Below are 20,267 nucleotides of genomic sequence, written 5' to 3'. Positions count from 1 at the left end.
CTATTAGGATCCTCAACACACTCCCTCTTCTTCAAACTTCTCGGAAAGCCTTCAAGTTTCTGTAAGCTGCCATTGCTCCCTCACTTCACGCTAGGCTTACCAGGCTGCAGATCATGGCTTGCAGTCTCCCAACCCCAATCCCTCACCACCACTCTTCACTCCAATGGATGCATGTCACTTCCAAATGTATAAACTATTTAAAAAGGTAAAAGTAGTCCCCTGTTCAAGCACCAGGTCACTGCAAACCCATGGGGTGACATCACATCCCGACGTTTACTAGGCAGCCTTTGTTTACAGGGTGGTTTGCCATTGCCTTCCCCAGTTGTCTACACTATACCCCCAGCAAGCTGGGTACTCATTGTACCGACCTCGGAAGGATGGAAGGCTGAGTCAACCTTGAGCCGGCTTCCTGAAACCTACTTCCGTCGGGATCGAACTCAGGTCATGAGCAGAGTTTTTGACTGCAATACTGCCACTTAATACTCTGCACCATGGGGCTTCATCATCATCAACTTGATTTTTGGTGCTAAATTTCAGTTTCTTTGAGTGACCAACCCCCTCTCCATCATGCATGTATATTTCATGTATAATATTAACAGCCCTGCATATCTACACACCAATACAATTTATTTTGGTACCTCAAGAACATTTTCCTGGTTAGGATCCAATATGAACTCAAAGGTCTCATTCCACTCTGGATTCACAATGTTATCGATGTGCTTTGTTCTCTTTCTGCTGTCGGGGGCTGTAGGGATGAACAGCTCTACATATGGGTCAGGCGTGTCAACTGTAACAAAATGTAAGATGTTCAGGGACTTCAAAACAATAGCATCTTTAAAAACTCTGAGGTTAAGTCACACGGCTATACACACACTTACACAATACAACTGTACTCTTGTCAACCACTCTGCTGTTTTGAGTAACTGGAATTGTTCCTATACTGGATAACAACATCCCCAGGTAATGGTAGGATTTCATCTGGGAACTTGTATACCATATATGCTTCATGAATTAAAGGGAAAGCTTGGACACTTTGGTCTTACTGAGTTGGATTGCATGGAATAGTTTATTGAAGGAAGAGGGCAATTTTTGCCAATTCCCCCTACTGCAGGTCCCCCATCCACCAGTATTACATTTCAGACTGTAGTGGGTAGGGGGTTGAGAGGAATTTGTGCTCCAGTGGCAGAAAGTCTTCCTTCAGTGGAAATGTTCAGCAGGACCCAAAGCACTACGGTCAAAAGATTTTTGACAGATGCCTAGGAACCTCACAAGTAGCATAGTATCACCCGAGTTTGAGACAAAGCATTAGTGCAAAGAAAAACTGACAATTTTGTTTTGCCAGTTCGAAGCGAGTGTCGTGGCAGAATTTATACTTTCAAGATATTCCCTTATTTATATATCTAATTCCCATATGTGCCCCCTGCCTAAGGATACTTGAATGCGCAGATAGGGGGCACATTCACCACAAACACATGTTTCTGCAGACCTGAGGTCTACAGAAAAATCTGGCATTTTAAAAAAATGCGGGGGGAGAAAGGGTGTGCGGGGAAGGCTCTGCTCCATGCTAGCCACCACTGACAGGGACGTAGGGAGGGTGGGGGGGGGAGCTTCTGCCCACCTATCTCTGCAAGTTTCCTGCAGGTTTCCACTTGTATTAGTCTAGTGTGTTAATTTGAAGACCTTCTCTAAGGTCACACGAGCAAGTAGGCAGTTCAGTTACTTAAGAGTGCTTGCATGAACCTGTTGGGAGTTGTCCCTTAGATTAAAACTGTTCGAACTACTACTCGTTCTTCTGGTCTCTATTTTGGAATCCAGAAACATTACAGCAGGCAAAGCCTATCATTATTTATTTTAAATATGATAATGTATATTCGTTTTTTTAATGCATGAAGGGGCAACGACGCTATCTTGCTTCATTCCCAGCTATCACTGGCATCCCTTTTTAACTTCAGCCATTCAGAGATAATCTTCCCTCTGTGCCTTATTCTTTTCCTTCCTTTGATCCCTTAGAAGCTCTTTGATCCATTGATTTTGAGCAGCATATATCTAGTGTTGGAGGGATATAAGGACTGAAACAAATCTTGCCACTGACAATGTAGCCTTGGGGTCCCTGTCGCTTAGTAAAAAAGGCATTATGTCAGTCACAGAGGCATTGGATTTGTATGTTAAAAGGGGGAAAATATAGTGCGATCGAAGTTCCTCGTAAAAGCGGCATTCCAAAAGGGCATGGGCTAATGAGTCAATGGAGCCAGAAGAGCAAGGGCAGATCCTGTCTGAGTATGGTATATTCAGAATTCTGCCCTGCATTACCATAGAAGGGTTAGCATTCAATCTAGCCAAGCAAAAAGCTCTACAGAGACGAGGAGTTGTTAGATAATATGTATCGGCAGGCAGACCACGTGGAGGGGGTAATCCAAAGAACTGGGATGAACAGACGCGACGAGCACGAAAAGTAGTGCTGTTTTAATCGAGCTCTTTAATGCGCTTTTTAATTTTGGCGAAAGCTTCAGTTTTCCCAAGATCTAATAACATATCCTGCGAGAAGCCCAACAACGCCAGTTTCTCATCTACGATTTTTTGCCATGAGGATTTAAAAGGGGCAGTGCCTTATTACATTTTCCACCTCCTAAAAGGAGACTACAGAGAAAGACTGCGGATTGAACCACTGGTGTTACAGTAATGGCCTAATGTGACCTTTAAAAAATACCGCCAAAGTGCTACTCCCGTACAGATTTTAATATGTAGGAAGTGCTGCGGCATTTGCCCTCCTTCATTACTCCGCTTACAAAAAAAATGCACCATCTTCAAATCTGACAGGAAAACCCACACACGTGAGCACAGATATTTCTGACAAAAACACCTTTTATTGTACATGAGAGGGGCTTTTTTTTTTAGTTTGCGTTCTTCAAATTTAAGAACAAACTCTTTACCACCAGGTCTGTATTATCCCCCGCCCTTGCAATTTTAAACATTTTTCTTCTCTGCTTTATATGCCTGATGGGATTAAGTGTCATTTCTTAAATTACTGTTAATACGTTTTGTTTGCTCTAATAGTCACTTTGTTAAAAGATCATGAAAATACTAGTGTCCCCAGAGTCCTTTCATTAATCTTGCAGCACAAAAGATGACAATCTTTAGCTATTATACTATCCCATTTACGTTGCCTTGGACATCCCAAATTCGAAACTGACTGTTTTGGAAAACACTGGCCTGTTCAAGTACCACAGTCATGGGGAATGAGCCTGGTACAGGAGGGAGCCTAGTGAATCCTTGGGCTTGACTGTTCCTCCCCCTCTTTGCCTTCTGTTGTTCGGCAATGGAAGACTCCCAAATTTGCAATGAACCCCAGTCTGTGGTTTAGATTGATGACCAACTAGCTTCATCAACTGAATGCCCTCGCCAGAATTATCTCAACATACTTAAGTGTCCTACCCCTCAATTTCCACGCCCCCTCTACCACCACACCCCCCAATGGAGGAGGCCCAGCCTGGGCAAACAACATGCAGTGCCCAGTTTCATATTGGCATTGCTGCTGGGTGAGTTCACTGGGTAGATGAGGTGGTTGCCATCACACAACTCGCCCGGGCTGTGTGGCAGCAAGGCTGGGGTGGCAGCAGCGTAGCAGCCTCCTATCATGTCATAGGTAAATAAAGGTTAGCCTGCTATACGGTTAGTTAGCAAATACAAAATAGCAGAAAAACAAGCATTCAATAAATGCAAAATAAATGCATTTATTGAATGCTTGTTTTTCTGCTGTTTTGTATTTGCTTCCTATCATGTCATGGCAGCTTGCGCTCAGCAGGGCTCCTCACCCCGCCCATTCCAACTAGGCCCAGGCAGGGGTAGGGTTCCAACGCTGTCTAGGCGAACACTGGGAAATTTGGGGTGTGTGTGCTTGGGGAGGGTAGAGTTTGGGGAGGATGTGATGTCATTTCTGGGTGATGCTCTAGGAATGTCTTCTGATCTCTAAAGACCATAAGGATTAGAGAAAATTCCTAGAGTGTCACTAGGGAGGCAATTTTTTTCTCCCATTCAACTCTTTGAGGGCAGGAGATTGGGACTAGGGATGAGGAACACCCTACCGGGTTTAGGAAGTTGGGAAGCCTAAGTGGGGAGGCTCCTGAAAAGTGCCCTCAGTCAAGTGAGACTTTTCCCTGTAATAATGACCAATCCACCCTGTTTGAGAATGTAGGAGGGATTTTTTAAATCCTCTTACGGCAAAAATGCATGGTTGCTTTATCCTCCTTTAATCCCTGTTTTAGCCAGGAACGAACGCCCATTAGGTGAAATGCATGCATTCGATCCTGGCTGAATCCTGGCTGAAACAGGGATTAAAGGAGGATAAAGCGACCGTGCGTTTTCATCCTTAGTCTAAACTTAAGAGTTCCACATCTTACTATTGTTTCCACTAATGTGTGCATTAAAAAAAACAATCAAAAGCATAGAAGTTTATATATCTGTTCCCTAACAGCACAATAAAAGACCATGTTCAGCTTAAGAGCTTCCACATTTATGTCAAGTTTCGAGAAGAGATGAACTAAAGCGATTAAATTCACAGCAAGCCAAGCCCTAAGAGAAAATTGGTACAAAATATTTTTTGTTAGTACATCACGTCAAAGGAGATCCAGAAGTTGAACAAGGACACAAGTGGAAGCTGTTGGAAATGTAAGGAGGTAGATGGGACTTTTCCCCCACACATGGTGATCATGCAAGAAGGTTAAAATTCTGCAGCGAAGGTCATACTGAAATTCAAAAAAATCTAAAAGTTAATTTTGCGATGGATCCTAAAAATATGTTGCTAGGAATAGTACCAACCATTATTGGGAAATCTTCAGAAGAGTTGTTCAGCAGCAAGAGGGGTGCTGGCTACAAAGTGGAAAATAGAAGAATGGCCAGATGTAGAAGAATGGAAGGCTAAATTAGCAGAATAGGCAGTGATGGCAAGGCTGACAAACCGAGTGAACAAAACCCAGTGAAGAGCTCCAAAAGAATTGAATATTGTACTATTCTTATGTTCCGTAAACAAAATTGAAAATGGATGGATATAATTTTAGATAGAAGTAAACAACAGAAATAATGTTAAAAAAATAAAGTTAGCAGTAATGTTAAAACTAGTTGAATATTTAGCAAAACAAGCAATATTATATAATTGCAAACGTATTAATATAGAGAAAGAATGAGTAAGCAAAAATTAAGAGTATCTATTATTAAGAAGCTAGAATAGTCTATAGTTAAAGGAAGTTATTGTAATGCTATCAAAATTTTATATGTTCCTTCATAATTTTCTTTTTTCTTTTTATATGTGTATGTATGTTTTTTTAATGTATTCTATTCTTGTTTGTATACTTACAAAATAAAAAAATCTTTAAAAAAAACGTTTTGAGAAGAGACATAAGTGTTTAGAAGAAGAAGATTTGGTTTTTATATGCCAACTTTCTCTGCCACTTATGGGAGAATCAAACCGGCTTACAATTACTTTCCCTCCCCACAACAGACACCCTGTGAGGTGGGTGGGGCTGAGAGAGTGTGGCTAGCCCAAGGTCACCCAGCTGGCTTCATTGGAGTGGGGAAACAAATCCAGTTCACCAGATTAGCCTCCGCCACTCATGTGGACGAGTGGGAATCAAACGCGATTCTCCAGATCAGACTCCACCGCTCCAAACAACCGCTCTTAACCACTACACCACGCTGGCCACTATACCACTACTGATAAAACCCTTTCCAACTGTACCCCTACTGCTACAAAAATGCACTACCCTAATGTAATCTGGTAGGTAGTTCTTGTATATCGTTTGATATATTAAATATATCATATTACATATTAAAGCCCTGGGAAATCCTAACCTGACCTAAAACCATCAAGGTGTAAAGGAGCGAAGGAAGCAGGAAAACAGGAAAAGGGGAAGCAGAAAAAAGGAAGAGGCAAGTCCCTGAGGCTCCCCCCACTTGTTATGACCTTATATGGAAGTTCCTTTGAGGCAGAAGATCATTAAGTATTTACATCTAAGAACACGTTGTTGGAAGTCAGTATACTATCAGTGCCATTCAAAGCAGAGTTACACTGTACTAAATCCTTTTGAAGTCAACCAGCTTAGAAGGGTGTAACTGTTTAGGATGACGCTGTATATTACATTGGATTAACTAAAGTTATCTGTTTACATGACCACAGAGGTTTTTTGGGGAGGGGTTTGTGGTCCCCCCCCCCTTCTCTGGACACATAACTTGAGCAAGGAAAATTGCGAGCACCTAATAGGAATGCACCTAGATGCCTCTCTGCACTTGGAGAGGCAGGTGGAAGAATGTGTAACAAATGTCTTTCCCCAGCTTAGGTTGATCAACCTGGAGAAAACTGATCCAGGCAGTAGTCAAACATGCCTTGGTAACATCCAGATTTGGCTATTGTAACATGTTCTACACTCTATCACAGTTCAAAGCTTCAGCTAGTTTAAATTACATCTGGTAAGGTCATTACTGGAACCCACTGTAAGGAATATACAGAACTGGTTCTCTCAAAGCAGTTCTGGCTTCCAGATCTCATCCACAATGCTGGTTTTGACCTTTAATGCTGGTTTTGACCTTGTGCAAGCCCTGAGACCGATGGAGAAGACCTTCTTGCAGGAACCTGCCCAATCTGATATGAGATTGGTGGGCACTTCAGGAAGGGCCTTTGCAGCTGACATTCCTACATTGTGGTATTCTGACCCCCAGGAGGTGAGGCTGGCACTGTTTTTACAGGCCATCTGGACTAAATGGAAACATTTCTCTTTCTGGACCACCTTTGACTGATTAATTGGTGGCACCATGTTCTCTATGTCCCGTGGTTAGTTCTTACGACATTTTAATATTTAAAGGGGTGGGGGAAGATTCTGTATTGGATCCCGAAAAAGGCTCTATAGAAATGGATTCAAAATCGATACAAGCAAGACTTTTTAAAAAGAAACATAAATAAAGTATTGCAGCCAGTATGCTTCAATTGTGATTGGAAATCCTGGTTGCCTACATGCAGACACAGTCACATAGTTTCCCAGGAAAGTTTTGGATCTTGGGAAAGAGGGTAGCTGTATCATGTTGCCTGGAGGGCAGAGCTTCAAGTGACCCCTCTACTGAGGCAGCAGGTTGAGATTCTGAGAACGCAAAGATGGTCAAACGTTTAAATGTAAGCAGCAGGGGCACCACCTGGTTCTGTCTCACAGGTGCATGTTTGCTGTGTATTTAAGGGACCTATGCCTCCTCTTCAAACCATACGGTGCTCTCCACAGGGAAGTACTCAAAACAGATTTGCTTTGCAAAAAGTGCAAGGAAACCTTGATTCAGGCCCACCCAAAATGAGCAAGAGCTAACACTGTAAATAATTCCCTGGTGGTTTAAGTGGTAGGCTGCCATATGGCTCAGTTCTGACCAATGTTGACATTAGAATGCATAAAACACCCCCAGCCTCTCTTATCTGGTCTGGCTCCATCACACAGAATTATTGTACCCAGCAGGGTTGCTACTACTGAAAGGGAATCAGCGAAAGGAAACCCAGTGTTCCATGGGAACACTCTTGTATAAATGAAACTCAACGACAAAGACCCAATCCCGCTTGAGAATCAAGGAATGCTCTGCAGTCAGATTGGAAACCCTCCTACATTGTGTACATAAGCACATCCCCTAACTCATAAGAAGTGACAGGGTATTCCTGGCATACCAGGAACTAGTGGATGCACTGGAGTCTTCTCAAGTACCAATGAGTAATGGCAAGCTAATTTATCACACACACACACACACAAGACTTTTGTGAAGACTTATTATCTTTTCAACGTCCTAAGCATGCACATACAATAGATCAGAACAGAGGCTACTGGGTCTCCCTATTAACTGTGATTTTTAAAAAAAAAAAAAAACACCCGGAAGCAGACTGAGGGCTCATCTAAACAATACAGATGATCCTAGCCATATCAGGGCTTCAATGACATGGTTTGTGCCCCTTGAGTCATTTAGATGAGCCCTGATCATCATGCATCCCCTCATCCCTACTCAGGAATGTTTTTTTCCCATCTGCTTTCTACAAGAATCGCCACAATGGATGAGACCAAAGCTCCATTTGTTTGAGGTCCCTCTCTTCCTCCAAGGACCTCAGCGCAGCACACATTGGCTTGTGCCTCGCCATTTTATCATCATAACAACCCTGCCAGGCAGTTTAGGCTGAGAAAGAGAGAGAGGGGCAAGTCAAAAGTCACCCAATGAGTATCATGGCTGAGTGGGGAATCGAACATCATACTGGTTCTCTGGTCCATCTAGTCCAGTATGTTGTTTCCAATAGTGGTAACTAAATGCCTCCCAATAAACCCAAAGTAGATCTTCTACTTTTGTTTGTTGCACACAACTAGTATCCATAATTATGCTTTCTCTATGAACTTGGAAAGTATACTTAGCTATCATAGCTTATAATCATTGATAGATCCATCTTCCTTTTAAAAAAAACTACTTAAGGTAGTGTCTGCTAATCATGCTACCGTACTTTGGTCACGTAATGAGAAGACAAGACTCACTGGAAAAGACAATAACATTAGGAAAACCTGAAGGCAGCATGAAAAGAAGACTCAACATGAGATGGTCTGACTCAATAAAGGAAGCCATGGCCTTCAGTTTGCAAGACCTGAGCAAGGATGTTAACAATAGGACATTTTGGAAGTCATTAATTCATAGGGTCTCCACAGACACACAATCATGCATCGTGTAAAGCAATATGGCTTTTTATCTGACCTGGATCTACCACCAAATCAATTTCATTGGGTGAACCCAAGGGCTAGTGTAGGGTTGCCAGGTCCCTCTTCTCAACCAGCGGGAGATTTTGGGGGCGGAGCCTGTAGAGGGAGGGGGTTTGGAGAGGGGAGGGACTTCAATGCCATAGGGTTCAATTGCCAAAGCGGCCACTTTTCTCCAGGTGAACTGATCTCTATCGGCTGGAGATCAGTTGAATTAGCTGGAGATCTCCTGCTACTACCTGGCAGTTGGCAACCCTAGGCTAGGTATTAGGAGAAAAGGAAAACATTTCTCTCTACTGATTATTCCTTTATTTTGAAGTCTGTCTATAAGGTGGGAAGGAAGAAAATTATGCCAGAGAGGGGCAAGACAAGGGAGTTTGCAGTCCCAAAGATAGCTCAGTGTCAGGGTAAAGAAGCGGCTGGTTTCAGCTCGGTAGTACACCCACACACACTCTTCCAAAATTCCTCAGTAGCAAAATTAAATAGCCATAAATTTTCCAGTCTTCAGCATCTAAACATTCCGTTTTTAGTAGTGCCAGAAACTCCTGAGTAATAACAGAAATATGCAGGAAACAATCATTGCTCCATTTATTCAAATCTCCGCGCTTTTAAAGCTATAATTGCTTTTGGAAAAGAAAAGTACACACTTGGACGCTTTATTTACTTTCTGCCTTGCTATGTCTTTCACCAATGACTTAGCAGAACTTCTGCATTTTTTCCCCTTTCCTAAACTACTACCAGGCAGCCCTTCTGTTCCACTGAGCCAAGTGCTGGGGCATTTACTGACTAAACCTAGGCGCTAAAGGCCGCGAGCACGCCTTTTTACCTTTCATTGTACTTTAATTTTACATTTCCAAGTGGCAGCAAAGTTTAAAAATGCCTCTCCCCCCACCCACCCCGCATTTTCCAGTATTTTGCTTAGTGGAGCCGAATGGCTGTCTGTCTGGTAGTAGCTTAGGAAAGGGGGGGGGGAATGCAAACGTTCTGCTGAGTCACTGGTGTAAGGCATAGCAAAGCTGAAAGCGAATATAGAGTCCAAGTTAAGAACTTTGCACACCCAAAGCAGTGCGAAAAGAAAAGGAAAAAAAATAGAAAAAAGAAAATAACGGGGTAGGGACTGGAGGAAAGCACAATTGCAATAAGATAGAAGATGTAACAGGAAAGTTATTTATAAAAAATTTTAAAACATGGAAGAGATACTCACGCATATCTCCAAGGGCACCCTTGGTAACATTCTTGGCTTCCTTTACAGTCACAGTGAATTTGTGTGAATATTGGTGTTCCACCTGCAAGCCAAAAGAGCGGCTGGTGAAGGAGACAATTGAAACGCCACCAGGGAAAGAAATAACTGAACAGCTTTCCGTTTGTCTAAGACCTCCCTTCCCAATTTTTTTCTTCTTTTTTTTTTGCCACCCCAAACACAGGGGAAGCGCTTACCGGCACACAAAGCATCTCGACAGGGAAACGTCCCGCTATCTGCCTTCAGCTCTGCTGAAATTTCAAACCCCTGGACTACATTGAGCTTCGGTGGCTGCAGACGCTCCTAGACAATTGTTTGGTCCTCGCGCAGACACACACCTTTGTGATTTTCTTTTAGTTTCAATGAATGAGTGCTCCTCCCCTTCAAGGACAGACACTCAACTAGTCAGCAAGAGCAGAGCAAGGCGGGGGAAGTGTTACTTTATGAGGGTTTTCCCCCCCTACTCTGTGATTACAATTCCCATGGGAAGGGTGTAATTACATCTAAATATATGCTACAGGTTACATCTAATACGAATATTTAAACATATCACTCTGTCCTCCCATCCATCCTCCAAGGAGTTAAGGCAGCATGCATGGTTCTTCCTCCAGTGTATGTTACCTTTACTACAGCCCTGGGAGTAGGGTTGCCAACCTCCAAGGGGTGGGAGGTTTGGGGGGCAGAGCCTGAGGAGGGTTGGGGTTTGGGGAGGGGAGGGACATCAGTGCCATAGAGTCCAATGGCCAAAGCGGCCATTTTCTCCAGGCGAACTGAGCTCTATCGGCTGGAGATCAGTTGTAATAGCAGGAGATCTCCCGCTAGCGCCTGGAGGTTGGCAAGCCTACTAATGGTGGTTTACAACCTTCTCGCCAGCCTCCTGCAGTTGCCCAAGGGAAAAGTGCCCCTAATGACAGGAAAGATGAATTGTAGGAAATGCTGGGCACTGTTCAGAGAAAGCGAGGATGGGGGATCCATAGTGGGCTATGAGGAAGTCCCCCATTTTCATTTCCTCCTACAATATTATGAATGCGGTTAATCCTTTACAATCTTGACCCCAGACCTCTTTGCAACTCCATTATGCCTATTTTATATACTGTGCCTGGAGCCGAGAAAGAGGCTGCTGCCCATGAGCTGCCGGTTTATATGGGAAACGTTTTCTTCCCTTTCCCTGCAGCACCTGAGCTATTAAATGACAAGAATGCTGAGCCACCCGTGATACTGTACCTGAACACATCAAGTGTATGAGAGCACTTTTTTTAATGTTCTTGGCAGCGACAATAAAATTTAAATAGCTACTTGGGATCAACATAGTAAGGGAAGATTATGTTTAAGTATTTTCCTTTGTAAAGTACATTTCCTGCTCTTCAAAGGGACCCAAACAACTACAAGTTTGTAAATTTGTTTCCAGCGAAAAATGGCATTCATTTTCTAGTACATTTTTATCCCATTTTTTCCTCCAAGAGCTCAAAATGGCCAGGGCCATTTGGATGGGGGAGAGGAGGCAGGAGGACAATTTTGGCCTCAACTTCAAGTTCTAGAATTCAGATTTCGACACATTAATTTATTGGCATTTGATAACTTGTTTTCATGGGTATCGCTACTGGGACAAAATGTTACTTTCTCTCAGCTTAAAGCTGCAAACTTGAGCCAATAAGAGATGGGATTTGGTAAAAGACATAACTTTTTAATTAACCAATACAGATTTTAAAATGTTCGTCATCAGTAAAAAGTATTAATAAGCATTAATTTTTAAAATTAATGCAAGCGATTCACAAGCAGTCTTGGAGGAAAAACGCAGAAAGCAGTTACGCAAGGGAGTCCCAAACCAAAGGACATCTGCTGACAATGTGGAGGGGAAAGTCACTGGAAACCGAAAGTCGCTGGAAACAGAATTGTACAAGTGAAAGAAAAATGCACTGGGGAAACTAAAATGTTGCTGATGCAGAAGGACCACTATCAGCAACCATAAGAACGGAGCAGGCAAGGCACCAGCTATTATGTGAAGGGAACATTGATGGCTGGGAAACGTCAGTGCTTTTGTTCTGAAATACCCCCTTATCCACAGTCAGCACGCGGCTCTGAACTGAAAGGAAATGGATGCAGCTGGGTTTAAACTGGTGACAAGCCACTGCAAGCAGAAGGAACAACTGGCCACCCAGTGATTTGGGGTTCTCTGAAGTCTACAATGGTGTGCAATGGTGAAGAAACTGAGACCCGTGAACACGTCTTTTTATACTGCCCTCTCCATCATGAGTTAAGATCTAAGACTATTCAAGAAACTAAGAAAGAATACAGGGCTACCTGATAAAATCTGTATCCAACAACTACTGGAAGATAGTAACACACAAACTTCGAGATGTGTGGCCAAACTTTGTGCTGCTAGATGTAAGGCCTGAAAAGATGTAATGTACAAATAGGTACAAATAGATAGATAAACGTTTTAGAAGCTAGCTTGCTTACCTTTTTAGATATGGGATTTTATTGATATATTTTATTTTGTGGACTTTTCGATTGACTGATACTGTTTTAGTACAAATTTATGTTACTCTTGATTAGATGTGTTCTATTTTTGGTCAAACGGCTGTAAAATAAAGATTGATTGAAGACTACACGGACTTTCATAACCACCGCAGAGATTTCTAATGCAGCTGTTCTTGGAGTAAGCTTCATTCAGGGGTACCGCAAGATTTCTTGGACTGTTAGCATAACACATTTGGCTCTTGGATTACTTCCAGATACCTCTCCTGATTGTGAACATTAAAACATCTGAACCTTAGCAGGCAGCACTACAGGTTGTAGGGGTGGTTTACACCATGTCAGCATAGTAAGAAAGAGGAACATCTTTCTGCAGTAGATCATAATGAAGTGCTAGTGAAGCCTAGATATCGTGGTCTGGTACCTCTGAGGGGGGAACAATTGCTGCAAGTAAAGCATCACATTGTTTGAACCCAACATCATCCATCCAGGCCTGTCATTCAGTAGAACTTTATTTCAAGCTGGGCCAAAAGGGGATTTCTGGATTAGAGAACTTAATGTTACTGACCAAGAAGTGCAACTTAAAAAGAATCAGACCTTAAGGACCGTGTCTCAGGTAACTAGTGTCTCAGAGCCTCTTAAAGATATGGAAGTTAAGAGCTATGCAGGAGCCAAGTCAGAAAGTAAACTGGATATTGGTTTGACAGAAACAGCGGTAGAAGGTGGTGCTAAGAAGCGACTGCAACAGAAGCTCCTAGAGTATGCAAGTGAGTTTCCATACAATAATGAAGAACTTGGGGGATATGATAAAATGCAATCTCAGATTATACTAAAACCAGGAAGCACACCAGTGAAGAAAACTCCATATCGAATCCTTTTAGCATATCAAGGCACTGTGAAAGAAAAGTTAACTCACATGCTAAAAGGAGGCTTAATAGAACATTCTACATCACCTGCATTTCCCCAATAGTCTTTGTAAAGAAACCAGGTATTTGTATTTTATTTTATTGTATTATTGAAATCCAGTGGAGATTAGAGGATCTGTGATTACAGAAGACTAAAACAAACTGTTCAAGATAGCTATCCATGGCCAAACATAGTAGATAATGTTGGATACAATGACTAGAACAAAGTTTAGTAGTTTTGATTTGATATTTGGATATCACAAAATTCAAGTGGCTCTAGAAGTCAAGGAAAAACTGTTTTTGCCTATGAACTCTTCCAGTAATGCTAAATGCTCTCCGAGATTGTTAGAAAAGAGCAAAAGCCAGTAGCACCTTAAAAACTAAAAAAAGAATTGGCAGGGTATGAGCTTTCTGAGTCATAGCTCACTTCTCCTTTTGGGATCATAAATACTCCAAGTACCTTTAAAGGGCCATTTATGCAGAGTCAATTTTGATGCTCGCCCAAAGCTGCTTTTTTAAATCCGCCCTCTGCTTTTTTAAATCCGCCCTTTAAAATTACTATTTATGGTCCCAATGCAAGAGGAGAAAATGAAACAAATTCCACCCCCCACTCACCTGCTCCTTCGTTTCCATAGCCATTAGCAATGGTCATTTGCATAGCTAAGCCGCGGCTGTGATTTTTCATGGTTCCCTCAGTAAATGCTTTGATGAGAGGGCAGAGCAAATACAAAAGGCCGCGTTAAAAGGGCTGTTAAGAAATGTGAAGCAGGTATGTGCTGGCTTCGAAGTGATGACTCAGCATGAAGAAATAAAAAATATATGTCTGGCACTTCAGCCTGGAACTGCAATTTAAGAAAGATGTAGACAAGCTGGAACGTGTCCAGAGGAGGGCAACAAAGATGGTGAGGGGTCTGGAGACCAAGTCCTATGAGGAAAGGTTGAAGGAGCTGGATATGTTTACCTGAAGAGAAGACTGAGAGGGGATATGATAACCATCTTCAAGTACTTGAAGGGCTGTCATATAGAGGATGGTGCCGAGTTGTTTTCTGTTGCCCCAGAGGGTCGGACCAGAACCAATGGGTTTGAAATTAAATCAAAAGAGTTTCCATCTAGACATTAGGAAGAACTTTCTAACAGTTAGAGCAGTTCCTCAGTGGAACAGGCTTTCTCAGGAGGTGGTGAGCTCTCCTTCCCTGGAGGTTTCTAAGAGGAGGTTAGATGGCCATCTGTCAGCAATGCTGATTCTGTGACCTTAGGCAGATGATGAGAGGAAAGGCATCTTGGCCATCTTCTGGTCTCTGGGGGTGTGTGAGGGGGGAGGTAGTTGTGAGTTTCCTGCATTGTGCAGGGGGTTGGACTAGATGGCCCTGGTGGTCCCTTCCAACTCTATGATTCTATGCTAATTACCACGCATAAATGATCAAAGAGTTGTTGATGACCTTTCAGGAGTATTGAAAGGTGCAGATATCCTCACTGACCTAGCTGACTTCGTTTGTTTCCATAAAACAGGGGATGAATGTTTGTTGAGCCTGGAAAGGATTCTGAAGCTATTCAGAGAGTCTGGATTTAAACCAGCAGGGAATAAGTGCCAGCTTGCAAGAAACTGCATTATATTTCAGGGTCATATTGTCAGTGAAAATGGGTCGGAGCCAAAAACTAGATGTGATTTTTAAAAAGGAAGATACCAACAATTGTGGAGGAGGTACAAAGATTCCTTGCTTTCTGTGGCTTCTACAGAAGATTTGTAAAAGAAAGGGCAGAGAGGGCAGTACTTCCATACCAGCTGAGGAAGAATAACTTTCTGTGGGAGGCAAATCATCAGGCTGCATTTGAATCACTAAAGGAGGGTCTGTTCAATTATGCAATTCCCTGGATCCACCATTTACTGTGACTTGAGATGATTCAAAAGTTGCTTTGGGTTTTCACTAGAACAAACAGATGAACTGGGAAGACTTAGATCAACAGCTTTTGGTGGCCAGAAGATAAATGTGAGAGAAACCAAATATTCAGCAACAGAACGGAAATGTTTCCTTACAGTGGAGGCTCTCAAAGCTTAAGCCTATTTACCAGGTATGGAATTCATAGTTTATACAGACCACAATGCTTTGCAGTGGTTACTTACAAACCGCAATAAAGAAGGTTATCTATGGCTATGGATCCACAAACTGTCTGAATATACATTCACAGTTCATCATAAGCCTGGAAAACACAATGTGGTTGCAGATTCTCTAAAATGCATAGGAACAGCACCCGTAGATGCAGTCTGGCCCTGGGAGGGTTAGGGTTAGGTTTTTTTTAAGCTATTCTGCTTGGGGGGTTCCTCAGCATTCCTATCCTTTGCTGGAGGGGTTCCTTTCCTTTTGGGGTCTGGTTGGGGAGGCTGTGTTGCTTAGCTTGCTTTCTGTGGTTCCTTTTTTGCCTTTGCCTTCACTTTCTGCTGGTTTTATTTGTTGAAAGGCTTCTACTTTTGAATTGCATAGGGGTCTTGAGGTCTGTTGCCCTTTAATTTCTAGATGGCTGGTCGGGGCGGGGGTTGTTCTTTGCTTGGAAGTTTAGCATTGCTGCTGTGTTCTTTTTGGTTGGTGGGGTTATTGTGCTGTGCACCACTTGGCAATTGCTTGCAGATCAAACTGATATCAAACAGACAGCTAGAGGGCCCTGTTTAAAAGTTGGCAACCTACCTGCAAGCATCAGGCTGACTGCTCCTTTGCCTTTGCATGAGGCTGAAACAAACAGGATAAGTGGACTGCCTGGCTTCTTCGGCAGTCAAAGCAAGCCGGGCCCAGGGAATTTTACAGCTCCCCTTCTCAGCAGCCTTTTTTTGGTGGAGGCACAACTTTGACAAGCGAGGCTGCACCCATCCATTCCTCTTACACACACCCTCAGACTGTTTATATTTTCAGCAGAATGAAATGGCAAAAACTTCCTGGAATGTATCATTTCAGGCTGCAGGTGGGAGCTAGCACGCTTGAACACTCCGCCATAAAAAGCCGACCTGCCGGCAGAAAAAGGTAATCATGCTGTCCCTCCCCAAAACATGCTAGTTTTCTGCATTACGGAAGTTCATTCAAACTTCCAACCACCATCAATACAGAAATAGCAGTCTAGGCAAAAACGTAGTACTTCCGGACTATGCTAAATGTCTACACGGGTCCGAATTTGATTGTGAGTATCAGGCCTAGATGGCCATCTCAACACATCCCACCTGTTTAAGAGTACAGATCTGCACAGCCAATCTTTGCACTTCATCTCTGCTACACATTAGGTGGAACCCTTGTTGGCGAAGTAAGCTTGACAGGGTGCTGCAACCCGGGTCTTAAGTCCAGAGCAACATACTATCCAGGAGGTGGCAGCATGGTCTTATCTCAGTTTGTTACAATCCCCATCTTAGCATTTTGGTTGCGCTGCAAGTTATCACCAACCCTCCCTTTCCCACCACCACCACCATCCTCCCATAGCATTATGCTGCCATTAATAAAGCTCTGGAATTGTGAAACGCACATGGTTTCAGTGACTGTTTGCAGTAGTAAATTAGAAGGATGTGACTGTATAAAAAGGAAAGCCCAAAGCCACACAGCTGATAAAGGATCGTTCCGAGGAAGTGCAGAAGGGTATTTTTAGCAGCACACGGAAGACTGCACCAGTGGCTGCAACTCCAGTCATACGTGGTCTTGCTTGCTCCCAGCTGTTTCCAAAGAATTATAATAAACCTTAGTTTGCATTTTGCAAGGTTGCATTCTGTGGAAATACTTCTGCATGCGCCAGCTTGCATCTCATTGAATTTATAGTCAAGAAATGAATTGTTGGAGGCAAAGGCTTTGATGTACCATTTACTGCTGTTAATTTTACTTATTGGATTCTCTTTCTCTAACCACAGAATACAGAAAAGTGTTCCATCTAGGACTGTTATATGGGGTTTTTTAGTTCTTTGTTCAGACCCTGGCTTTGCCATCTAAAGGGTGGCAAAAGGCAACGCAGTTATGTGATCCTCATTCATAGGTCATTTAAGCAGGGAAGAGTTTGCTGCTCACTGGAAGCAGACTTTTAAAACTCGGACCATAAAACACCTATTCAGGGACATGCTGTTAACCGGGAAACTCCGAGGCTGACGGTATTCATGGTAGTCAACCCTGCAGTATTCCACTCCAATTAGGGTTGGGCTGGCCCTCCCTCAGCCATTATTACACCTCAGGTGGCCACAAATCCCTGCCCCTCTCCCTACCCCTTTCCCTGCCCCGTCCACTGGCTGGCCGACTGAGTTGCCGGAAAATAAAAGTACCTCTTTGTTGGGGACAGAGATGTATGAAGTGCGAAAGAAGAAGCAGGGCATAACATTTTCCCATCCATTTCATTGTTTCCCAATCCACAAGCCCCCTCTCATGAACATGTAATTAAAAAAAAACTCTGGTTGCAAAAACAGCAATATATCACTGTGTTTAAAGCTTCACATGGAACACTACTCTCTTTTCTATTTTTTGGGCTACAGTGGTCGGGGAAACCTGTCTGTTTGGAGGGGTTACCAATTTTGGGGGTGCTGTACAGTGTTATGCCAAGGGTAGTAAGCAGCATGGAGGAGGTATATTTTTTTAAAGGATTTTGTCTTGAGAATATATTTTTAAAATTTTCGTAACGATATTTTACCCACCAAATTCACACCATTCCCACCCTTAAAAAACACGAACATATGCAGGGGTGTACTAAAATGAATAACAGGATAGCCCATTAGAAACAATGGGAGCAGCCGCACAGCCCACTGAAGATAATGAGAGCCTTGATTGCCCACTGACTTGCATGGGCTCCATTGAAATACATTACAACACAAAAAGAGTTGCAAAAAAAATGTGGAATGGCTTTTCCAGTAAAGTCTCTGAGTCCAGATACACTATTCTGGGACTGGAATGACAGCCCCCAGGGTGGAATGACAGCCCCTGGGACTAACAGAAGTGTTCTGGGACTAGAATGAAAGCCCCCAGGGTCATTCCACCCTAGGGGCTGTCATTCCAGTCCCAGAATAGTGTATCTGGGCTTAGATAGGGGTTGGATGGGAGGGACAGACACTTGGGAGGGGAAAGCGAGAATAGGGCTGGGGGAGAGAAACCCAGAGTTAAGACTATGCATGGAAATTGCAGCAATCTTCCTTGATTTTGCTTCAAAGCAGAATTTAAATTCATGATAAAACAAGGTTCCTGATAACGCAGGATAAGTGAAGGGTGGCTGCGAAGTGACTTCTGAAGGTTGTAAAAATCATGAATAATCCAAACAAAACTCCGAAGTAGTCAAGCATAAATGGCGTAAGAGGAGAGAAATTAAAATCTGAATGTTCACACTGTCCAATGCAAAATGTGCCATTTTTTTTCAGATAAAAATTCTATGACCACTCTTTAGAAATATGCAAATGGCAGCTAGCTGAAATGTACTTACTGCTGTTAAGTTACTTTTTCTCGGGTTCTTTTAAGCCCTCTCTTACCTTATCTAAAATTTCTATTACAAAACCTGCATTTTCAGAGGTTCAGTGTTACAAGCCTTGTTAAAATAATTAGTTGTGGTTTGTCCTTGACACTGGAACAGAAACAGTCATTTCTTCTTACCGTAATGTGTTGATAAGGATCTATAGAGGACATTCTTGTTTCAGTGGCCGATCCTGGGACAGGTGGTGATTGAAAAGATCAGCTGCTGTGATGTTACTTCACACTGGACAGTCTCCAACTTGAATTATTTTTAGTACTATATAATAAAACAAACAAAACCGTATTACTATTTTCATGCATAATTCAATTCTTAGGAACATAAAGCGTTGAGCCTGTGATGGGCATTTATGGACTGTATGTTGATTTGCCTACTTGGGGCAAAGGCTGAGGTCATTACACCCAGACAGTGTGTGAAGGAGCCAGTGATCATTGGTCAGCACCAACCAACGTTAGGAAGTATAGTCATATGTGATCCTGGAGGCAGGAAGTTAGCGCCTAAGTCCTCCAAGATAGCATTCTCAGAAATCCTGACTTTAAATATACGCTGATGAATTGGTGGTGATTGATCAAGTTGATTCTGTGGATGGCAGTGGTGAAAAAGACTTTTGATCAGCATTATCAGGGAAGTTTTTTTAACAAAAAACAGCGAGTATAGTAATGCCTTTGTATAGATCTATGGTGCAGCCACATTTGGAATACTGTATACAGTTCTGGTCACTGTATCGCTAAAAGTGTATTGTAGCGCTGAAGAAGGTGCAGAACAGAGCAACCAAAATACTCAAGAGGTTGGAGCATCTACACCAGCATTTCTCAACCAGGGTTCTGCAAGGAATCGCTAGGGGTTCTGCAAGAAATAGTGATGAATAGGCTAATCATATGTAAATCATATGTAATAATATGCAAGGGTTCCCTGAGACATGAATATGATTTCTTGTTTGTTTGGAGGTTCTAGCAGGGGAGCGCAGCTATTGTATACCCTTGACCGAAGAACGGTACACTCCTTCTATCTGGGAGGTCGTCCTCTTCAACCGAGCATGCAGTTTCGGGCAGGACGCACATGGAGTGGTGAGGGAGGTAGGGTATACCCACCTAGCCAGCCAGATCAGCCGAATCAACCCTGGCGATCAATGAGGTGACAGATGTCGCAGCCAGATCGCCATTGTTGCTATTTTACTATGTCAATAAAGGTGTCTGAATCTGAATATTATTTCAAGGGTTCCACAAGGGTAAAAAGGTTGAAAAACTCTGATCTAGACTATGAGGAAGGACTCTTTTTTTCCTATCTTAGGGACAAGATAGGGACTTATAAATGTATGCATAGTGTGGAAAAAGTACCTAAAGAGAACATTTTTCTTCCTCTACCTTGCTGTAATGCTAGAACTCAGGGGCACCCAATGAAATTCAGACCAAAGAAAATACTTCCTCACTGAAA

At 42.7% G+C, this 20,267-nt stretch overlaps 1 protein-coding gene across 1 annotated transcript in view; it reads right to left on the bottom strand.

Annotated features, from left to right (window-relative positions):
* Positions 1–19,069, bottom strand: part of PLA2G4A (phospholipase A2 group IVA) — an 80,674-nt gene extending 61,605 nt beyond the window's left edge. The window contains exons 1-3 of the mRNA XM_056844321.1: positions 18,956–19,069; positions 9,952–10,033; positions 639–787 (exon numbers count right to left, since the gene is read on the bottom strand). Of these exons, the coding sequence (XP_056700299.1) occupies positions 639–787; positions 9,952–10,033; positions 18,956–18,988 (264 nt within the window). The 5' untranslated portion in view covers positions 18,989–19,069. The remainder of the gene's footprint in view (positions 1–638; positions 788–9,951; positions 10,034–18,955) is intronic.
* Positions 19,070–20,267: the final 1,198 nt, after the last annotated feature.

Source organism: Euleptes europaea, chromosome 2 (genome assembly GCF_029931775.1).
Source record: "Euleptes europaea isolate rEulEur1 chromosome 2, rEulEur1.hap1, whole genome shotgun sequence".
Lineage (NCBI taxonomy): Eukaryota > Metazoa > Chordata > Lepidosauria > Squamata > Sphaerodactylidae > Euleptes > Euleptes europaea.
The sequence above is the reverse complement of the archived record's forward strand: the minus strand, read 5'-3'. Positions and strand labels throughout refer to the sequence as shown.